The 21,904-nt window shown below is 44.1% G+C and overlaps 5 protein-coding genes across 7 annotated transcripts; 3 read left to right on the plus strand and 2 right to left on the minus strand.

Moving 5' to 3' along the window:
• Positions 1-229: 229 nt before the first annotated feature.
• Positions 230-4,076, plus strand: LOC108568812 (probable ATP-dependent RNA helicase DDX46). Its single transcript, XM_017930107.1, has 4 exons — positions 230-527; positions 607-1,631; positions 1,693-2,228; positions 2,280-4,076. The coding sequence occupies exons 1-4, from the start codon at positions 511-513 to the stop codon at positions 3,819-3,821; spliced, it is 3,120 nt and encodes a 1,039-aa protein (XP_017785596.1). The 5' UTR covers positions 230-510; the 3' UTR covers positions 3,822-4,076.
• A 190-nt stretch (positions 4,077-4,266) lies between these two features.
• On the minus strand, positions 4,267-5,733 carry LOC108568811 (nudC domain-containing protein 3). The gene is made up of 2 exons (XM_017930106.1): positions 5,294-5,733; positions 4,267-5,230 (listed from the first exon to the last, which is right to left on the minus strand). Exons 1-2 carry the CDS (start codon positions 5,407-5,409, stop codon positions 4,504-4,506), a joined length of 843 nt encoding a protein of 280 aa, XP_017785595.1. The 5' UTR covers positions 5,410-5,733; the 3' UTR covers positions 4,267-4,503.
• Positions 5,734-5,934: 201 nt separating this feature from the next.
• Positions 5,935-14,391, plus strand: LOC108568809 (transmembrane protein 114). 3 transcript variants are annotated; one of them, XM_017930103.1, is made up of 7 exons: positions 5,936-6,225; positions 10,671-10,800; positions 11,839-11,949; positions 12,483-12,620; positions 12,745-12,842; positions 13,163-13,328; positions 14,142-14,391. In XM_017930103.1, exons 1-7 carry the CDS (start codon positions 6,100-6,102, stop codon positions 14,255-14,257), a joined length of 885 nt encoding a protein of 294 aa, XP_017785592.1. In that variant the 5' UTR covers positions 5,936-6,099; the 3' UTR covers positions 14,258-14,391. The 3 variants fall into 3 exon arrangements, with proteins under 3 accessions (XP_017785594.1, XP_017785592.1, XP_017785593.1); XM_017930104.1 differs by lacking the exon at positions 13,163-13,328 and adding an exon at positions 13,386-13,551; XM_017930105.1 differs by lacking the exon at positions 14,142-14,391 and having other exon boundaries at positions 5,935-6,225; positions 13,163-13,474.
• Positions 14,392-15,180: 789 nt separating this feature from the next.
• LOC108568813 (DIS3-like exonuclease 2) lies at positions 15,181-19,456 on the minus strand. Its single transcript, XM_017930109.1, has 6 exons — positions 18,994-19,456; positions 18,458-18,772; positions 16,755-18,395; positions 16,503-16,697; positions 16,191-16,426; positions 15,181-16,125 (listed from the first exon to the last, which is right to left on the minus strand). The coding sequence occupies exons 1-6, from the start codon at positions 19,184-19,186 to the stop codon at positions 15,907-15,909; spliced, it is 2,799 nt and encodes a 932-aa protein (XP_017785598.1). The 5' UTR covers positions 19,187-19,456; the 3' UTR covers positions 15,181-15,906.
• A 213-nt stretch (positions 19,457-19,669) lies between these two features.
• On the plus strand, positions 19,670-21,506 carry LOC108568816 (multiple inositol polyphosphate phosphatase 1). The gene is made up of 5 exons (XM_017930112.1): positions 19,670-19,877; positions 19,939-20,237; positions 20,302-20,427; positions 20,493-20,646; positions 20,709-21,506. Exons 1-5 carry the CDS (start codon positions 19,733-19,735, stop codon positions 21,281-21,283), a joined length of 1,299 nt encoding a protein of 432 aa, XP_017785601.1. The 5' UTR covers positions 19,670-19,732; the 3' UTR covers positions 21,284-21,506.
• Positions 21,507-21,904: the final 398 nt, after the last annotated feature.

The following is a 21,904-nucleotide window of genomic DNA, read 5'->3' on the forward strand; positions in this document are numbered from 1 at the left end:
TTGGAATTTTTGTTTTTGACGTTTCTGGAATGTGTGGAATGTTTGGAATTTTTGTTTTTTGACGTTTCTGGAATGTGTGGAATTTTTGCTTTTTGACGTTTTGGAATGTGTGGAATGTTTTCTTTGAATTTTTGTTAAAAACCATTAAAACACCATAGTTTGAATTATTTTTCTTTATTTCATTATTGAATAGTATTAAATAACAATTGCAATTTGATTGTCTTCTGTTCGCCTGCAAACATTCCTGTAAATTGGATATCTTGATGTTTCGTCCATCCTGCAACATCCTGCTTTGTGGATGGGGATTTTTCTAATAGTCTGTTGGTATTTCTTTTGAAGTGTGTTCGGTTCGGTTGGTATTCGTTTGGTGATGTTTGTTTGCTTATTTCGTGGTGGTGGTGGTGCCTTGCAGTGCCTTGGTTCGTTTCGCGTAATGTTTTGTTAGTAGTGGGCACGATCATCAGCGGATTAGGTTATGTTTAGTATTATCTAAAGACATATAATAGAGAGATGGTTCGAAGCGGCGGGTCAGTATTCATTTGTGAAATTATAATTTTCATTGAATTAATTTAAATTGTTTTTTTGTTGTGGTTGTTGTTGTTTTAGGCGCGAAAGGAGCAGAAGTTTGGAGAGGAAGAGGCGCCGATCGAGGAGCAGGGAAAAGGAACGTTCCAACAAATCGAGCAGACACAGGAGGAGTAGATCGAGGGATAAGAGGAGCAGATCGAGGGAGAGAGATCGTAGGAGATCACACAGCAGAGAGAGAGATAGGAAAGGAGGTGTTGGCGGAATTGAAAGCAAGGAGAGAACGGGTGCTGGTGGAGGAGGTGGTGGTGGTAGGATCGGTAAGAAGGAGAGGAGAGGTAAATCAAAGTCACCAAAGGGAAAAGATGATCAGTCGGGTGGAGGTGGAGAGTTGCCCTTCGATCCGACCAATTTGGATAAGGAAGAGGAACAGAAGAAGTTGGAGCTGGAGATGCAGAAGAGACGTGAAAGGATAGAGAGATGGAGAGCAGAGAGAAAGCAAAAGGACGAGCAAGAGCCGCCGAAGAAAGAGGAGATGACGCAAGCAAATATGAAGAAATGGTCATTGGAAAACGACTCTGAGGATGAGGATAAAGTTGTGGAGAAGGAAGAGGAGGAGATGGAAGTTGAGGTGAAGGAGGATGTGGATCCGTTGGACGAGTACATGCGTGGTGTGCAGGAGGAGGTGAGGAAAATAACGAAGATCGACGTGAGGAAGGGAAAGACTCTTTCCTCGTCAACAACTATGATGTCGACGATGACGACGACGATGTCAGCAACATCTGGCGATGTTCAGCGAAGGGGAGCGATGGTCATTGTAACGGGTGTTGCGACGAAGGCGAAGATCGTGACGAACAAGGGTGAATTGATCGAGCAGAATCAGGACGGATTGGAGTACTCTTCGGAGGAGGAAATCGAAGATTTGAAGGATACCGCAGCGAACATCGCCAACAAGCAGAAGAAGGAGTTGGCCAAGATAGATCACAGCGAGGTGTCGTACGCTTCGTTTCGCAAGAACTTTTACGTGGAGGTGCCGGAGATTGCGAGGATGACGAACGAAGAGGTGGACGCGTATAAGGAGGAACTCGAGGGGATCCGTGTGAAAGGTGAGCGACGTGAAACTGTTGTTGTTGTTGTAAATTGTGTTTGTTTGGTTTGATTTTGTAGGTCGTGGCTGTCCGAAACCGATAAAGACGTGGGCGCAGTGCGGCGTCTCGACGAAAGAAATGAACGTGCTGAGGCGTCTCGGTTTCGAGCGACCGACGCCGATTCAGACGCAGGCGATCCCCGCAATTATGTCAGGTAGAGATTTAATTGGGATCGCGAAAACGGGCAGCGGTAAAACACTTGCCTTTCTGTTGCCGATGTTTAGACACATACTGGACCAGCCGCAGCTGGAGGAGACGGACGGACCCGTCTCCATAATCATGACGCCGACGCGCGAACTCTGCATGCAAATTGGAAAGGACATTAAACGATTCACCAAGAGTCTCGGGTTGCACGCGGTCTGCGTCTACGGCGGAACGGGCATCTCCGAACAGATTGCCGAACTGAAGAGAGGAGCCGAAGTCATCGTCTGCACGCCTGGAAGAATGATCGACATGCTCGCAGCGAACAGCGGAAAAGTCACCAATCTGCGTAGGGTCACGTACATCGTGCTCGACGAGGCAGATCGAATGTTCGACATGGGTTTCGAGCCGCAGGTAAAAACATACATGATATCTAACAGATGATGCTGACTATTTCTGATGTAGGTAATGAGGATCATCGACAACGTAAGACCAGACAGACAGACGGTCATGTTCAGTGCGACGTTCCCGAGACAGATGGAGGCGTTGGCGCGTCGCATCCTGCAACGTCCCATCGAGATTCAAGTGGGCGGAAGATCGGTGGTATGCAAGGAGGTCGAACAGAACGTCGTCATATTGGAGGAGGATCAAAAGTTCCTCAAACTGCTCGAACTGCTCGGTCACTATCAGGAGCACGGCAGCATCATTGTGTTCGTGGATAAGCAGGAAAACGCCGACATCCTCCTCAAGGACCTGATGAAAGCGTCGTACAATTGCATGAGTCTGCACGGCGGCATCGATCAGTTCGACAGGGATTCGACGATGATCGACTTTAAATCGGGAAAAGTCAAGCTGCTGGTGGCGACGTCGGTGGCGGCACGAGGATTAGACGTAAAGCAACTGATCTTGGTCGTAAACTACGACTGTCCCAATCACTACGAGGACTACGTGCATCGATGCGGCAGGACGGGAAGAGCCGGCAACAAGGGATTCGCGTACACGTTCATCACGCCAGAGCAGGAGCGATACTCGGGCGACATCATAAGGGCGTTCGATTTGGCGCAGGTGACGGTGCCGGAAGCGTTGCGCACCCTCTGGGACACGTACAAGGCGAAGCAGGAGGCGGAAGGAAAGAAGGTCCATACCGGAGGCGGTTTCAGCGGCAAAGGATTCAAATTCGACGAAACCGAGGCGGCGGCCGCGAACGAACGCAAGAAGTTCCAGAAGGCCGCGCTCGGTTTGCAGGATTCGGACGACGAGGATCTGGAACACGACATAGATCAGCAAATAGAAAGCATGTTTGCGACGAAGAGGATAGTGAAGGAGATAAAGGCGCCGATGGCAGGAGGTGCGGCGAACGCAGCTTCATCATCGAGCGCTGGTGGTGGTGGTAATTCGCAACAATCGCAGCAGCAGATGCAGTCGCAGCAACAGTTGCAGCAGCACACGGCCGCCGACAAACTGGAGCTGGCCAAGAAGTTGGCCTCCAAGATCAACCTGAGCAAGAGCATGGGAACTGACACAAAGTTCGCGACGCAGCAGGCGGCCGAATCCATCCTCAAAGGATCCGGTTCTCATCCACTGATCACTGCAAAAACGGTCGCCGAACAATTGGCTGCAAAACTGAACACGAGACTAAACTATCAGCCGAAGGACGAGGACGATCGCGGCGAGGAAGAATCTGAGCAGACGTTCAGGAAGTACGAGGAGGAGTTGGAGATCAACGATTTCCCACAGCAGGCGCGCTGGAGAGTGACGAGCAAGGAGGCTCTCGCGCAGATATCCGAGTACTCGGAGGCCGGCATCACGGTGCGAGGCACTTACGTTCCAACCGGGAAATCCGCGCCGGACGGTGAACGCAAACTCTATTTGGCGATCGAGAGCACGAGCGACATCGCCGTATCCAAAGCGAAATCGGAGATCACCAGGCTCATCAAAGAGGAACTGCTCAAACTGCAGACGGCCGGCCACCACACCTTCAGCAAGGCAAGATACAAAGTTGTCTAATCATCACCACCTTCACAAAGAAAACGAGCATCAAGACACAAACAGAATACATATTCTTGTTTTGGTGTTGTTGTTGTTGACGTGTGTTTGTTTACTTACTGCAACAGAATTTACAATTCATTGAACAGATTGGAAAGTAATAATAATAATAATAAAAGAATGAGGGAATTACAATTGTTATGTTATAAATAAATTGACCTATTTCAAAGTTTGTATGTTTCGAGTAAATTGAATGAAATAAATAATTCAATTGATGATCATCGTTATTACTATTCTATTGAAAATTCTAAAGTTTGAATTTGACACGATCATGGATGATGTATGATTATTACAGCAGCAGGAGCAACTTTTTTTTCAGGATTCCACAGGAAAGGTTTTTTTTAACATTATTATTAGGATTATCATAATCATCAATATGTAAATATACTTGAAAATACAATTTCAAGATTAAATAAATAAACGATATATTTACAAAGGTAATATTAAAAAAAATATATATATATAAAAGTTGACTACCCTGCGAAGAAGGGATCGAGATAACGCGATAAAAAGGTAAAATGCGATCGGCAACTGTGCGAACGAAAAGACGCCGATCGGGTTGCCTAAGTACAATTTAAGAACGGATCGAGGCGGCGGGAAAAAGAAATGCAATATTATTTACATACGGATCTCCGCTCTCCGATTAATGCCTGACGACGGACTTGGGATCGAAGGGGCCGCTGAACGGTGAACCCTCCGCGTTCCAAGCCTTCTTCAGGTTATCCTCGAAGACGACGTCCTCCGAAGTGGGCAAACCCTGCCGTCGCCGCTCTTGATTCCACGTCAGCTCTTCGATCTTCGCCTGAGCCTCGTCGCTCAACTCTTCGAACGGTCTCGAGCAGTCGATCTTGGTGAGATCGAGCTTACTCTCGGCTTCGAGCAGCTTATCCCACCACACGTCCGCCACCTTATCCAGATGAATCTCGAGCTTTCCACCGACCACCGACCAAATCGCGTCCGTCGGCTTCACCTTTCTGGGAAAATCACCGGCGAGGATCGTCTCGCCACCATCCTGCAACATTCGCACCGAAATACTCTGCGCCTCGATCTTTACATCCAGCTGTTTAGCCTTCACCCCCTCGGGTATCTTGATCGTGACGTCCAGATCGGAGATGGTCTGCGCCCACGAGTAATTCTCTTGGACAGCTCCATTGTAACTGTCCGCCGTACTGAATTCACCACCTTTGTTGTCACCTTTAGCTGTTTTCTTCTTGGTCGACTGCTTCGTTGTCGAGGCCTCATCTGCAACCACCAACGGCTCCTCGTACTTCTCCCACTTGTAGTAACAATTCCTCAAGATAGTCTCGGCCAATCCCTTCGGCAATCCCACAGGTGACGCATTCGTCTCGGCCACCTGATAAAAATCCGTCCTGCAAACATAAACAAAAGCCGAACTCAATCGATGGCGTTTGAGGTTATGTTCGTAAACTTACCGGCGCTTCAGGAAGCCGAACACCGTGTCCAGGAAGTTGGTGAGAGTTCGACGCTCCTTCAGGATTTCGAACAGATTATCATCGAACCGTTTATCAGCGGCGACTGTAACCGACATTTTCGCACCTCGCAATCTTACCCAAATCCTCCGCCAAAAACACTCTTCGTTTTTTCAAAACAAAACTTTTGTTTTTCTGTCAATCTAACACACGATAGATGCGCCCTCTACGAAAACTGAGCGCCTAGCAACCGGACAGTTTGAAAGTTTACCAACCGACAACGAGCGAACGCACGAAAAATCCCTGCACGAGTTGCATTGGTTGCATACACTTGCAAATTCAAATTTTATTTACAGATTTCAAATACTTTCAAAATTTCCACTTCCAAATGCAATTACAAATGTTGAGACTGCAACTGCACTTGCTTTTCTTCGTCTTCGTTCATTATTTGAATTCGAGAAAGTTGCAAGATGCGCGCGCGCTCGCTCCTTCTTACCTTTGTTGTGCGGTGAACTCAGGTAGAGGAGAGGTATGCGGTCAGGGAAGTGAAGAAAAAGAAGTATTCTCTCATTCTCGAGAAGCTAGTACGCGCGATTGGACCCGTATCCTCCGACGATACAACAATAAGAAAAGAATAAGAAGAAGAAGTAGTAGCAGAAGAAGCAACAGGTAGAGAGGATTTGCCGCGTGAGTGTCCTGTGTTTCCGCGGTGTTCGTGTTCTCCGCTAGCGTTCAACTCTCCAAAGTGATTGAGTGAGAGCAGCAGCAGCAGTAACAGAAGTAAGGAAGTAATAGATTGGATAGATAAGATGCCTTGTTCGGCTGTGACTTTGAGTCTGGCGACGATCACTTCGATCATCGCCGTCACCCTCCTCACCATCGCCTTCGCCACCGACAATTGGTTACGCATCGAAGTCAAAAGGGCAGAAATACAAGTAAGTTATTAACTAATCCATTAACATATTTCATCCACATCACGTGCTAAATCACGTCGAGACGGAATTTCTTCCTCTGAAAAGAAGAGACGCCATTAGTTCGCTCACTCGATCTGAACGCAGCATCATCATCGCATATGCTGCGTTCAAACAGGTATCGTTGTCATGAGAACATACGGAAAAATAAACAAACAACGAAAATCAAAGTGACCTTTAGCGAAACGAAAACAACAAAACAAAACAAAAAAACAATAGAGAATGCGAAAAAGGGGAGGTGTCAATGTGGTGTCAGAGACGCCATCATTGGTTTTTAATTGACCGATCTGAAAACGAAATTCCTGAACGTCATCAAAATCCAATAAATTTACTTTAATAAAAATTACAACAAAACAAAAAAAAAAGAAACGTTGGAATGTCGAAGCTGCAGTGGTAATATGCGGTGGAGGGAGGATTGAATGCACGCGCGACTTTCCAATTTGTGAAAAGAAACAACAACAACGAAAAGAAAAAATTAATAATAAACAACCGAAATTGGCGCAAAACAAAAGCGGAAATCGTGTCAGAGTCGAAATATGGTCGAAAAACTTGGAGCAATTTCGATATTGTTTTTGGTTTGTTCTATTTTATTTTTTTTTGTTTTGGATGTTTGCATACCTGAACGTTACGAGGTCCCATCCGTATAAGTAACCGTATCCACTTACGTACGTACTTACGTACGTATGTATTATTATTATTATTGAATGTGTACGAGGATCGGAAACGCTTTAGAAAGTTCCCTTCAGTTGACGCGGTCAGCATTCTAATTAAAATTATTCAAATACCTGAGGAAAACAAATTCTACATTTTATTTCTCTGTCTTCATTTTGTTTTTCTCTTTCTTTTTGGATATACGGGCGCCTCAAGCAAACAAATGTACCGCAAAAGAAAAGAAATAATTCACACTTCGAAAGAAATGAGACTAGTTGTTAATTTATTATAGTCAATCTGAGTAAGTTCCGTTTCATCCATCTCTATTTATTAATTACGCTCGCGCGTTCGGAACGCAATTAAAAGAAGAAATGAAAAAAAAAATAAATCAAATTACCTGTGAGTTGTACAGGAAGAAGAAAAAAAAATGAATACGGTTTCATCATCATTGGCTATTATTGCTCATCGCCATGGCGACCAAAACGATAACAGTTTCACGTGTTTAGAAATAGAAACCCGAACGAACGAAACGTGTTTTTCTCTGAAAGATCGATTCAACATCAACCACCTGTTTTTGCTGAAGATGATGAAGATGAAGAAGAAAAACGGCAACAGGCGTGCATTGTAATAGTAGTAGTCTTTTGTTTATTCTATTGTATTGTATTTTTTCGGGTCTACCCGCCCGCCGCAGGTAGATGATCTCTCTTTTCTCTCCCATTATATAATAGAGGACGACAAAGGATGAAAAGGTTCGTGGCAATTGGAAACGGTCACGTACTACTACTACTTCTCGATTGTCTGTGATTTACGGACACGAAAACCTTTTTTTTTTTGACGTTTCTCTAACCCCAATGACACCTGTAACAACTGTCATAATAAATAGTTATTATTGTTGCCATGGAGAAATGTGTTAATATGGCCAATAGAATTTCGATTTCGTGACAATATGTTTGAAATGCTACCACAAACAAAAGAGTGAGAGAAAGAGAGAGAAAGATAGAACACAAATTGGAATAAATGAAGGAAACAAAAACAAAGGACGTTTTCGGAATGTGAATCACATTCCACGAATCATTGACCGATCATTCAATAGTCTAATAGTAATTCCGCGACCCACGCGAATTACGCCATCTATGGGCCTTTGCATACACATTATCAATATCTGAATAATTACTTGGCAAGTAGCGTGCGCTGAATACAAATATCTGATTAGGTTATAAGGAATATTTGACTTGCGATGGATGGACGAAATTGTCGTATCAAAAAAGAAAAACAGTTGGCATTTGCAGAAGATGGTGGTAAGGTAACCAAGGCGACCGGTTCTTTGTTTGCGAGAGGTGTGTTTCGGTTGATTTTCGGAATGCAGGAGGCGCGCGCTCGATGCGAAAGACGAAGACGAAGAAAAGATGAGCGCCGCCGCCGCCGCCGAGTCCGGTTCGCGTTCCACTTTCTTTCCTTCCTGCTGCATGCAGCAGCATCAACATAATCTTTTACTTTAGTTTCGACCGAAAAGCAAGAAAACAAAAAAAAAATATATATATTTTTTCTAAATCGAAGCGTGCTCCAAAAACAATCGATGTTTCACTTTCTACTTTATGATTTTAACGACCGTTCGAAATGGAAAATGTCGTTCAAATCAACTGTTATTATTATTATTAATAAAACCATACATTTCGCAAATTCGAACCGCTTTCATCAGTCTGCGCGCTTCGACCGAGGAGGAAATCGATAAATATACTACACCAAGTACACTCAATGCATTTGCGAATTGCTAATTGAACGTGCAGAAATGTGTATTTTTGCATTTTTTTCCGCTCTCGAGTTATGTAAAATGTGAAGGGATTTCTCCGTTTCTCGCTTCCTGATATTTTCCTTTCCCACCGCCAACTTCGATGCGTTCGACATTCCTCCACTTTCTTTCGACAGAACAGATACAAAATTAAACTTTTCATCATCATCATCATCACCATGGAGATTATATTTAATACACGGAGTTATTTCGGTCGTCAAGGTGATGAGGGGGACGTATTTATTCGCCGTGCCCGATCAAGGACGCGCGCGCATTCCACGCACGATTCGCGAATTCCCCGCAGCAGCAGCAGCAGAAACGTCAAAATGACAGTGCAACAAATGTCAAAGTCGCGAAAAAATTTAAATTCTTCGTCCACGCGAATCAGAATTCAATCCGAACGCGAGATTTAAACGATTCGATTATATTATTAGTCACGGCCTCGATTAATACGCCGCTGCACGCTTTAATGCCCAATCGCAATTAATAAAATGTAAATATCAGAAGCAGTCGCAGCAACAGTAAATAAAAAATAAATAAAAACGATACAAATCTGGGGGATTTTTTTTTTGCAATTGAAATCCTCGAGACGCGACCGAATCCACCAGGGTTTCCGTTTCCCACGGCGACGATAGACACATTAACATCATCAATACCAACATTAATTAATTAATTAATTAATTAATAATAATTATATAAATGAATAATCGCGTGACTGTTTGAATTAATTCGATTGTTTTCGTAACGCCGCACGTCATTGAAAGAAACAATTGAATTGGAAAACGAAAAAGCATACAAATTTGAAATGAAAATTTTGAAACGTCAAAAATGACAGAAAACATATGATTATATGATTGCGATTACGCAACGTAACGACGACCTTCGCTTTGCATCTTTTTTCCCTTTTCATCTCATTGCACACGCATATTTCCAGATGAAAAAAGAAAGAGAGAGAGAGAGAGACAAGGGTGTGTTGATGTTGTTGTTGTTTGTGCGTTCCCTTCTGGAATTCCGGAGGTCGCGGCGGCCGCGTCCGCAGAAATGGAAACGACTCAATTGTTTTTCGCGTTCGCTCGTAATACTCGTTGGCAGCAATACGTGAAATGGAGTTTGATATAAAGAGAGAGAGATGAATGCGAAATGGAACAGGTCTATCTGGCAAATATAGTGTGGTCGTTTCGTTTCGTTTCGCGAAAACAGGAAGTTTGCCAAGCAGCAGCAGCAGCTTCCATTTTAATTATACAACAACAACAACAACAGTAACCACGGCGACCGGTCTCTGCCGCTACCGCCATCTCCATTTTGCAATAGAGAAAACGAAAACGTTTCGAAAACGAGTACAAAAAAAAGAAGTAAGAAAACACAAAACGAGTGCACATCGCAATAGCTTTGCAGCAATCGGGCAATTAAAAAAAAAAATAAAAAAAGGAAAAACGTAAATTGGAAAACGTTAAAATCGCAATAAAAACATCAATTGATCGAACAATTGAAAATAAAAATAAACGAATGCGGGCAAAAAAAAACATATGAACATTATTCCTTTTTTTCTCTCTCTCCATCCATATAATGACTAATTAAAATCTCGCGGTGACGTAAACACAATTGGTTGAATCATAGAGAAACAGTTGAATAACGAAAAACAAAACAAGTGATTTTGAAAAGAAACTGAAGACACGAACCCTCACCTCAAAACAGTAATTAATTAATAATTCTGCAATAGTTTTTTAATTGATATGAAACTGTTTTGGCATGCGTTCAAATACAGAAAAAAAACGTTTGCTTATCGAATAAAGCTGTTTTACGAGGTGATTTCGATGATCGATCAAGAGACGAACCCTCGTTGAATTGAATACATTTATTTATCTCTCTTTCTTTCTCTCTCTCTCTCTCTCATGTCGCCCCTATTTAACAAACGGCCAACTTGACTAATTTCTGTGTGTTTGTTTTTTGTTTTTGTTGTTACTATTAGGATTTCTTGAGCAAGCACAGCGATGCCCAGAGTCAGGCGCTTCTCGACAGCGTCAACTCGAAGTACTACTATTACACGCGGACGAAAGGACTCTTCAGAATTTGCTACCCGAAGGAGCGACCACCGACAGGTAAGTCAAAAACAACGAATCAATCAATCAACTGACACTGACACCTGTCAATTGAATATATTGAGCGGCGACGTTGCCGCATCGTTTACATCATCGCTCGCTCGCTCGAAGGAGAAGGAAGAGCGCAAGTAAATAATATTTCGAGAGCAAACAACCGTTTCGCTCCGCGCGGATACTTCTTTCGGTATTTGAACTTGCATGGAAATGCGCGTGTGTGTGTGTGTGACCGCATCGATTAGCAATTTGACACCGCGGCAGATAGCGCCACCATCTTGTTTGCGTTGTACGCGCACCATTTGCGTCCGTCTTTCGCACAATACAACAACAACAATTACTCGAGTTTCTTTTATTTGCCGTCTTGATTGTTATTGCATTCTTAGCGAGGCGTTAGATAATCGGCCTTAGCGAACGCAATTTGCATTTGTGGCGATGATGATTATAATAGGACGATGATGCAACCAATGAACGTTACGTGTTACTCGAGCAGCAGCAGCAGTACAAAGCGAGAGACGAGATCAAGGCGCGCCTTCATTAGCATTGTTACGAATGCATGCGAATTATTAATAATAATCAATTGCGTTCGAAAACAAGCAGGCGAGAAACAAAGAATAATTGGACAAATTGTGGTGTCGTGGCACCGATTCTCTCGATATTCATTTCTTTCTCGGTCGCCTGGCAACGGTGCTATATACAACGTACATTGCGTTACGTGCGAGGCGGCTGTGGCTCGAAATGCATATCAAGTAGCAGCAGCAGCAACAGACAGACGAGTAACGGTAACACATCGAAGACCCGAAAAGAAGCCGTTCATTGCTAACTAATCAACTATGCACGAAATGAATGAATGAATGAAACGAATAGAATGGCGTGTAATGAAATAATTATTCAAACACGAATTTATTGGATCAAAATCCGAATTGAACGATAGCGTCATTTGATCAGCTGATTGAAATGTCAATGTCAGTGAAAAGTTTATAACTGTTACCAACTATCAAAAGTAATTGCAAATTAGTAATATTTTGTTTTTGTTTTGTGCAGTAAAAACTTATCTTAGTCCGGTGGAGACGCACTGCAACAACATCAACTACTTCATACCGGACGACAACAACGAGACCGGAAACTTCACCGATGACGCCTGGACCAAATTGCGTAAGTTCTCTTCTCTTCTCTCTCTTGATCGTCATCCTTTTAGTCGCCTCTTACGACAAGCAGGATTTACACTTTGGTCGTATTCTTTGGACAGCCCCGAAAACCAAAGGGCTAATTATGATGATTACCATGGAAACGCATCAATAGAATTGACGTTTCGAATCGGAAGTGGATTGCGTTTTTCTTTTTTCTTCTTTCTGCGTAAATATCGGTTATTATGTGTTGCGTGCGTTGCGTTGCGGAACGGAGCAGCAACGGCAAATTAGAAATTCGAATCGAAATCGCGAGGAAAACCGTAGGCGATGAGGAATTCCTCTTTGGATATGTACGTATGCACGAAGGAAACCACCGTTCGTTTTCGGACAGAAGCAGCTGTTCATCCTACTTCTCGCAGGCCATCGACATTCCAAAAACAAAAACAATAACTTTTGTTTTGTTTTCTATTGTTTTCTTTTAATAAAGCCAACTCTTTGCTAATAATTAATTCATTCAAAGTTGATGAAGAAGAAAAATAACTTTTGTGTCTTTTGCAGATATGGGCAGATCGATGATCGCCCTCTTCGTCATCTCCTTTTTAGCCATCTTCTCTGCCTTCTGCACCGGAGTGACGGGATGCTGGAGGCGATCACCTGGAAACATCACGGCCACGGCAATCCTCATGCTGCTCGCATGTAAGTTTCTTCCCACCCCCCACGTGTGCACGAGAGGGCGTGCGAATTGGGTCAAAGTTCAATCCACGTCTACCTCCCTCACGCCATCTAGTTTCCGTTAACATCATCAATTGTTGATTTTCAGGTCTTCTGAGCGCCGGCGCGATGGGTCTCTGGCACGGGGTGGACTATTACGAACGCGAGAAGGTCGTCGGAGAGGAGTACCCGCAACAGTGGAGCAGCGTAAGTTAATAAATACGAGTTGATTGGTCATTGCGACGATCGGAACCGAATTGCGACGAATTCAACCAATGAGATCGCAAAGTGGGCGGGTCTTGTTGATAGCAATGACGCGCGCTTCTGTGTTCCGATTGGTCGCTGATTTGATTATTGTATCAATGCTTTTGATTGGTTTCATACCATTTATTTTGTGTATTGTTTTTTTTCTCTCTCTCGATATATATATGTACATAATTTGTGACAATTGCCAACTATGGATGGATTGATTGATGCGACGCCTACTATTTTTGTTATTGTTATTGTTTGACGATGAGATGATGCAGGTGCTGCAAGACAACACGGAAGTCTCTTACGATTGGAGCCTCGTCTTGGGCTGGATGGGCGTATTTTCGGCGTGCTTCTCGTTCTTCCTGTTCCTGTTCGGTTCGTGCTGCCTGAATAGCGAGAAGCAGCAGGAGCAGCTCAATAATATGCAATACATAATGCCAGGTAAATGAGAAAGAAAAAATCAGAGAACTGAATCGCGTTTTCTCTGCTTGCCACCAGGTGCTGCGCGATCGCACGCGCTTCAACTACGACTGGAGCTACATGCTAGCCTGGGTCGGGGTCCTCTGGTCTCTTGTCGCGGCCATCCTCTTTTCTGGAGCTGCCATTTGTCTGCGCGGTGAAAGAGAACGCGAGGAGGCTATCAATATGCAGTATCTAATGCCTGGTAACACCCTCTACTCTCTATCTCTTCCTCTTCTTTCACTAACACTCACATATCTAACCACAATATCATGATGTCACACCCCTCCTACTAACCAACTAGCGGCGACGGTTCTCAATCCGCGCTAGTTTCCATAGCAATATCACATCAACATTCATCGTTGCTATGGAAATATTCAGCGGGATTGATGGCCGCTGCCTTAGCCACACCCCCTTGCCACAAAACCATAGCCATCTAGAACATGTACATATAAACATAATCATTTAGAATCTCTACTTTATCTCTAAATCTGTCTCTTTATATCTATCTATCTATACAAACAATCAAGATTGTTTTGCTTAAGCTTTCTCTCTCTCTCTCTCTCTCTCTCTCCGGCTTTTACCCAAAACATCCCCACCAGTAGTTGTTAGTAGTTAGCGAGTTAGTTGACACGACACAGAGTTCTAAATAGATAGAAGTAGTACTTGTTGATGATGATGTCCCTTCGATGGTGGCTGGAAATGCATCATCATGATAGCCGCCATCTTCGGGGAAGTGCCGAAATTGCATATCTAACCGAACCGTTCCTTCTTTCTCTCTCTGTGTGTTTCCAGTGTATCCGCAGAAGCAGCAGTACGCGTACGGCGGATATCCGCTTCCGACGCCGCAGGCCTACGCAGGTCCGTACTATACCACCGGATCCGCCGCCTACGGTCCCTACAATTATTAACAAAACAGAAGAAGGTAGAACAACAACAACAACAAAAACAACAGATATCATACAATCATAGAACGACGACAACTACGATGATGATGATGCAAATGATGACAACATGAACAACTGCGGGGAGGTGAAATCCCCCCCCATCCCCCCAAAAAACATAAAACACACGACTGATGATTTTGTATACAATTTATATAAACATTGTTCGCGCACTTCCTTTTTTTTTTCATTCTTAAATTTTTTTTAAATTAATTAATTTATTTATCCGCAGCAAAAGAAAAAAGGGTCGCCCCGCCCACAAAACAATTCTGTTACTTAACGTAATTACCATGACAACAATATCGTATATATTCATATTTTCTTGTTAGTAGGCGGCAAATTTTTAAACCAATTCAAATTAAACATACAAAAAAAAACAAATGAACAAAAACAACGAATTTATCTCTTTTTTTTTTCTCTCTCACTCTTTCTTTCGTTGCGTTTGTTTGTTATAATTATTATTATACATATATATACATATACAATTACCAAACCTCTATTTATTATGATTATTATTAGTTCGTGCTCAAAATTACTTTCTTTTAGTTTAGGTTTAAACAAAACAAAATCTATCTCTCTCTATTTTTTTGTTCGTTTAAATTGAATTTTATATAATTAATAGAATAATAATTAAATACGAGAGTGCACGTGTTCGATTCGTCGAGTTTGTTTGTTTTTGTCGTCTTCACCAATGAAGTAAGGTGGACGACGATGACGAAGAACGATAGAGGTGATAAAAAGTTCAACAAGTTTACCATTGAGAGATGTAAATAAGTTTCAACTCCGATCATAGGAAACGGAATCATCATTCGCCTTTTACGGTTTCTTTTTTTTTTTTAGTTAATTAGTGCTAAGTGTGTACATGTTATTATTACTATATATTATTATTACTATTACTATGTGCGTTGTAAAGAGAAAAAGTAAATGATGGAAACGAGGATGAGAATAATTTAATAGTTAAACAGGAACAACGAATAGGATTATGTAAAGTCTCGTTACTTACTCCAACAAAAAATATATATATACATACATGTGTGGAAGAAATGTTGTGTTTTCTTTTGTTTTCTAATTTTTGGAGTTTCAGGAGGCAGAAAAAAAATGAATAAAAACAAATGTGAGAGAGAAAGGTTTCAAATGAGAATGCTTATACTTTGGCATTCACACGATACTTGACAAGTAATCAATGCAAGTGATTTGTTTATTGCACGGCCACGTTGATCATCATTTGATCAATTCTAATAATTGCAAAATGTTACCTTTCCGTACGTTTTTTTTTTCTTTTACCAGTCGAGAGTTGATGCATGAATTAATGAATGATTCAATGAGTGAGTAGTAGTAATATAGTGAGTGTGTCGTCTAAATATAGAATGGTATTGATTGTATTTCAATTTATTAATCATCGTCATTATCTAAATATCTTCATCGGTGGTATAGACAGATAGACATGGACGCATCCGGTCCGATCTGTCGGAATTCAAGTCAACAGTCGTACACGCGTTTATCGATGACGACGACGACGACGTCAATAACAAAACAATCAAACGAAACGTACGTGACGACGTTGATAATCGTTTGAGCGTGTGTGTATACACAGTTGTCTGCATCATGTCTAGAAATCAGAGGGACTTTACGTGCTTGGGTCGAATCAGACGCGCCTCCAGCTTGTTCGTCTTGTCCTTCCTGTTCAGCGCCACCTGAACCACCTGGAACAGCTCGACCACCTGCAGCACGGCGTTCGTATCCTCGCCGCTCGGAAATATCACGTTCATCTTCCAGATCTGCTTGTCTCCGTACGTGTTGCACTCGGTGTGACAGTGGACGGCTTCCTCGAAGGTCTGCAAATCAGAAACGGAGAGAAAGAGAGAGTATGATGATCATTTCGACATGATAATCAATTCACGTTCGAGTAGATGCGTATCTGCGATCCAGTGTTCAGCGTGATCGCATCGAAGCTCTTCTCCTGCACGGCGACGACGACCGCATCGTCGTGGAACGGTTGACGCTTCTCGATGTAGTGCGCCAGGTACAGATCGACGCTCGCCTCACCGGCCCTCTTTGCGTTGTACTTTTGCTTGTTGCAGTTGTCGGCTATTTCGCGTATCCTTGCCACCGGCCAATCCGGTTTCGGCGTGTAACCTATCATTGATCATACAAAATATCATAATAATTGGTACGAAACGAAATGAAAATAAAAACGTCGTCGTCATCGTACCTAAACTGGCCGACAGTAAACGATGTACCATGACGTCCGGATATCGGCGGATCGGCGACGTAAAGTGCGTGTAGATTGGGACGGCAAGTGCGAAATGGCGAAAGTCCGAAACGCATCTGTCGTCGGCGCAAAAGTATTCTGCCCTCACCATCGGCTTGGCCAACATGTGATTTATTGCCACGTGCCGCACGTATCCTAAACAAAAAGAAAGTAAAATATGAGTGAAGGGAAAGGAACAATTCTGAATGTTACCTAGATAATCGCCAGTGTCGTACTTGATGAGACTCTGGGAGAGAGCTGAAGAATCCTCGATTCCGATGTGGATGCCGATGATCTCGAGCGTCCTCTTCACATCGCTCAGCATCCGGCCGTTGGGTTCGTCGTGACACCGTAGGAACGCCATCTGCGGAAAGTCGTCGTGGATGCGACGTGCCACCGTCATATTGGCGAGCAGCATAAAGTCCTCGATCATGCGGTTCGCATCGCGCATCTGCTGCACGTAGTACGAGTCCGGATCGCCGTTTCCGTCCAGAGTGAAGCCGAGCTTGATCTGATCGATGCGGATGGCGCCGTTCTTCACGCGTTTCTCCCGCAACCGATGCGCCAATCGGTTCAAGGTGCGGACGGCCTCGCACACCTCGACGAACGTGGCGCAATCGTTGAGGATGTCGGGGAAGTCGGAGGCGACGGGACTCGCGTTCTCGATAATGTCTTGCGCGTGCTCGTAGGCCAACTTGCAGCAGGACTTGATGATGGTGCGAGCGAAACGATGTTTCAGCACCTCTCCATCGTCGTCCATCTCCCAGAACACGGAGAACGCTAGATTCTCTTTGCCCGGCAGCAGGGAGCACATCATGCAGAGCTCCTGCGGCAGCATGTGGTACACGTTGTCCACCAGGTAAGTGGTCGTCGCTTTACTGCAGACCATCTCGTCGAGCGGCGTGTTCTCGGCCAAATGGAAGGCGACGTCGGCGATGTGAACGCCCACCTCGTAGTTGCCGTTCTCCAGCCTCTTGCAGGACACGGCATCGTCCAGATCCTTTGCAGTGAGCGGATCGATCGTGAACACGCACTCTTCGGTCAGGTTCTCGCGGTACGAGTACTCCTTGATCGGGATTCCCTTGAACTTCGGCAGGAATATGTCAAAGTCCGGTGGGAACGGTGCGAAATTGACCTGGTGCTCGAGGAGTATCGCCCTCGTCTCGGCGAGCAGATCGTTCGACTTGCCGATGTTCTCGGTGATTGAGCCGACCCCGAACTTGGGCACCGGCCAATCAATCAGCTGACCCATGAACAAGGTGTTGGCGAACTTGTGCGGATTCTTCATGTAATTTGCGGGCAGACTCACCTCCAGCACGGTCATGAAGGGGACGCGCTTATCTCGCGGCTTGAATATCACGCCCTTCTTGTCCTTGGACATCGACAACTGGCCGACGGACAGCCTCGGATGCACCTTCTCCAGGATGTAAACGACGGAGGCGCGCGGCTGTTCATCGCGCCACTGCTCCTCCGGCTTCAAACGCAAGACGACCACGTCCCCTTCGAGCGCCTTATTCCTCTCCGTCAACGTTCCGATGTAGTAGTCCTGCAGACTCTTGTCGTCGCGCGTCACGTACGCCTCCGTATGGAACTTGGGGTTGATCCTGATGACGCCCTTCACCAGCGTCCCATCGGCCAAACCCTTGACCACCTCGTCCTTGCACAGATACGGTTCGAACTTGCTATCATCCTCCTGCACGTGGTGATGATTCAGCTGACGATCATGATGATTCTTTCCGCTGCCTTTCTTGTTCTTCTTGCGAGGCGTCACGTCGGCCGATGATTGTAAATTCTCTTTGTTTTTCTTCTTACCCACATGATTCTCGTGAACAGCACCACCTCCAACGCCGACAGCTGAAACAACAAGAACGTAAATTTCAATATTGAATCAATCATCGATCAATCGTTAATCATACATTGTCCGACGGCGTTTGCTGTAACCTTTGTCGAGACACCCTTTACAGGACTCTCGTTCTTGCTGCTACCACCGCCGCGTTTCTTTTTGCTCTTTTTCTGTTTCTGCTGTATAATCTCTGTTGCTTGCTCAGATTGAGCTGTGCATATGGTTGTGGCTTTCGTCGAAGACTGCTCCTTTGGTTGCGGCTCGATCTTGCCGTTGATATGTTTTGGTCCAGTAGGCGAGTCGATGATGTTTTCCATATCGATACCAGCAGCGCACTGTTCGGCGATTATTTTCGACCGCAACTCGATTCGCGCCTGATGCGATACACCTGCAAAATTACAAAAAATAAACAATAAAAGAGTAAAAAAAAAACAAACAAATCAGTAATCATAATTAAATAATGAGTGTAGACTTGATAAGAGAGATGAACAAATGCAATTAATAATCATAGTTATATAATCTAGTCACACGACACAAGGTCGTCTCTTTTGTTTTTCGTTTGTTTGTTTGTTTGTCTGTCTGTCTGTTGCACAACAGTGCATCGTTTACCTTTCATCTTCCTCCTCGTCTTTTTCATTTTCCCATTGACAATCGGCGTCGTCGTCGACGACGATGGCGAAGACGGACAAGAAGACGATTCCTCCACGTCCTTCTTATCTCGTTTGTTTTGATTCGTTCGGGCCTTCGTCGATCCCAATCTCATCTTCTCCAACCCCGTTTGCACGTCATCCATATTCATCATTCTCTCTCTCTTACACACACACACAAATGTATCTTCGCGCTCGCTCACTCTCTTTGCGGGGGATGAAATACTCGCAGCACCCTTCTTCACCAATTCCAATGGAAATAGATAAAAACGATTGTCGACACAAATGAACGCAACACACGCAATATTTTATATATATGTATATAAAAAAAGAAACAAATTATATGTACAAATTATTTAAACACTGCGAATTTTGGAGAGCGCACAATGAACACTAGGCAAATTGACGCACCGCAAGTCAAAAAAAAACACTTGAAATTTTACCAGGTTGATAAACGTAAGAAAAAAAAACATCTAGTCCAATTAGATTGTTGTTTTTTTAATTGGAATTAATTTATAAAGAAAATGAGACTAATTAATGTGAAACTGAATTCAATACTTTTTTTCTTTAAAGAAAAGAGTTTTCAATTTGTTTCAGTTTGCTGCACGAAGAAAAAGTAGAAACGTTTGATGCACGAATACCAACTTAAAGGTCGTGTTTACATTTGTGCTACTTGTTGATTGTTGTTTGTGGATAGAATTATGAGAGTTGTATTGAAATTCGCGTTGCTGTTATCGTTGTGGTGTACGGTGCGATGCTGCGACGACGTGCTCGAAGATCATCTGGCGACGAAATCGCCGTACAGATTCGTCGGTAATCGGAATCACAGCAGGCTGAGTTTTGCAGGTACGTAAACAAAGGACGAATCGATTCAATTGTTAATGTTTGTTTGTTGAATGTGGAGCAGGATGTGAACCGTCGAAGGCTTGGATGCTGATCAGACATGGGACGAGATACCCAAGTGATGATTATGTGAGTGCGATGCAGTCGAGGTTGCCGGTGATGAGGGAGATCATACTGTCCAAGGAGAACGGGATCTTCAGGAGTGACAGGGATTCTCTGCGCAAGTGGAAGTTGGATTTCGGTGAGGAGGATGCAAAGAAGTTGACTGCGGAGGGGGCCAACGAGATGGTGGAGATTGCAGAGAGGATGCAGTCTAGGTTGCCGGAGATCTTCTCGCACATCTACAGCAACACGTCGTACAACGTGAGTATTATTAGTTTGTGGAATGTGGAGAATACTGAATTTACATTATTGTTGTTTGTTTCAGTTCAAATTCACGAGCACGCAGAGGACGAAGGCGAGCGCCTACTATTTCGCAAAGGGACTTTTCGGAAAGCCGACAGCGAAGGACGTGCACTTTCCGGAACCGCTCAAACAAGATCCCATATTGAGGGTGAGTGCAGAGAGTGCGGAGAGATTGTTATTTGATGGATAATGTTGTTGCTGTTGTTGTTGCAGTTTTACAAGTTGTGCAACAAGTGGAGGAAAGAGGTGAAGCATAATCCGAAAGCTGTGAAGGAGGCGACCACGTTCAAGGCTGGTCCGATGGTGAAAAAAGAGTTGACGCGCATCGCCAAGAAATTGGGGGTGCATGAGAAAAACCTGAGTTTCGGTCAGTTTCTGCTCCAACAACTACTTTCTTCCCTTCGATTAACTTGTGTATTTGTATTGTAGATGACGCCCACTACATGTACATGACGTGCGCCTTCGAGACTGCTTGGAGCCGCAAGAAGAAGTCACCGTGGTGCGCCCCGTTCGACGTGAATTCGGCGAAGGTGTTCGAATACGCCGAGGATTTAAAGTACTATTGGGTGGACGGGTACGGGCACGACATCACCTACAAGCAGGCATGTCCGGCGTTCGGAGACATGCTCGGTCATTTGGGCGACACGACATCTCCGTACCCGAAGGCGACCCTCTACTTCACGCATTCCGGCACCCTGCTGAAGATGCTCTCGCACTTGGGTCTGTACAGGGACGAGCGACCTTTGAGGCACGACAACTACGACGAGCATCGCCTGTGGAGGAGCAGCCGCATCGATGCGTTCGCCACGAACATCGCCTTCGTCTCGTACAAATGCGGCAACGAAATCTCGCTGCTCGCGTTGCACCAGGAGCACGTCGTCAGATTGCCGAGCTGCCCCGACTCTGATCTCTGCCCGCTGTCCAAGGTGAGGAGCTACTACGAGGAGAGCTTGAACAGCTGCAGCTTCGACGACATGTGCAACAACACGAACAGCAACAATTGACAGGATGAATGTAATAGTAGTAGTAGTAGGGTGGAGAAAGACAAGAAGGTACATGTATAACATGACATTTCCATCTCGATTTATTCTCACCGGTGGAATTGAACGGGACGGATGTATCTGTATTAATCATCATTATCCACCCCATCTTCAGCTCGCCCCGTCCGTTCCAATCCCAGCCTCAGAAACAAAAAAAAAAAAACAAAATCACAGAAGAAAAAAAAAACATCATTAAATCTTTCACAGAAGAAAATAAAAATAATCCTTATCTAAATAATAATAATAATAAAAGTTAAGACAGTTTTTTTTTGGGGGCGTGGCGTCGTCTCGTGGGCCGCTCTCATCATCATACTCCTCCCAAATATTGCAACTTGGACACGCCCACACCACCCTTCCACGCCTACTCAAAACAACAATGCTTCTTCACATCCCCCTCCCCTTTCTGCTCGCATTTAAGATATACATACATATATATATATCACATCAAATAAAAAACAAAAGCATAATAATATTACGATGGATGGATTCAAACTGTCGCCGTCTTGATTTTGTTTTTCACGCCCCCACCCTCCCATTTTTCTTTGCTTCGTGATCATTTTGCGTGTCTTTTTCGAAACAAGAGAA

Source organism: Nicrophorus vespilloides, unplaced genomic scaffold (assembly GCF_001412225.1).
Source record: "Nicrophorus vespilloides isolate i.1.1-1 unplaced genomic scaffold, Nicve_v1.0, whole genome shotgun sequence".
In the NCBI taxonomy this organism is placed as follows: Eukaryota; Metazoa; Arthropoda; class Insecta; order Coleoptera; family Silphidae; genus Nicrophorus; species Nicrophorus vespilloides.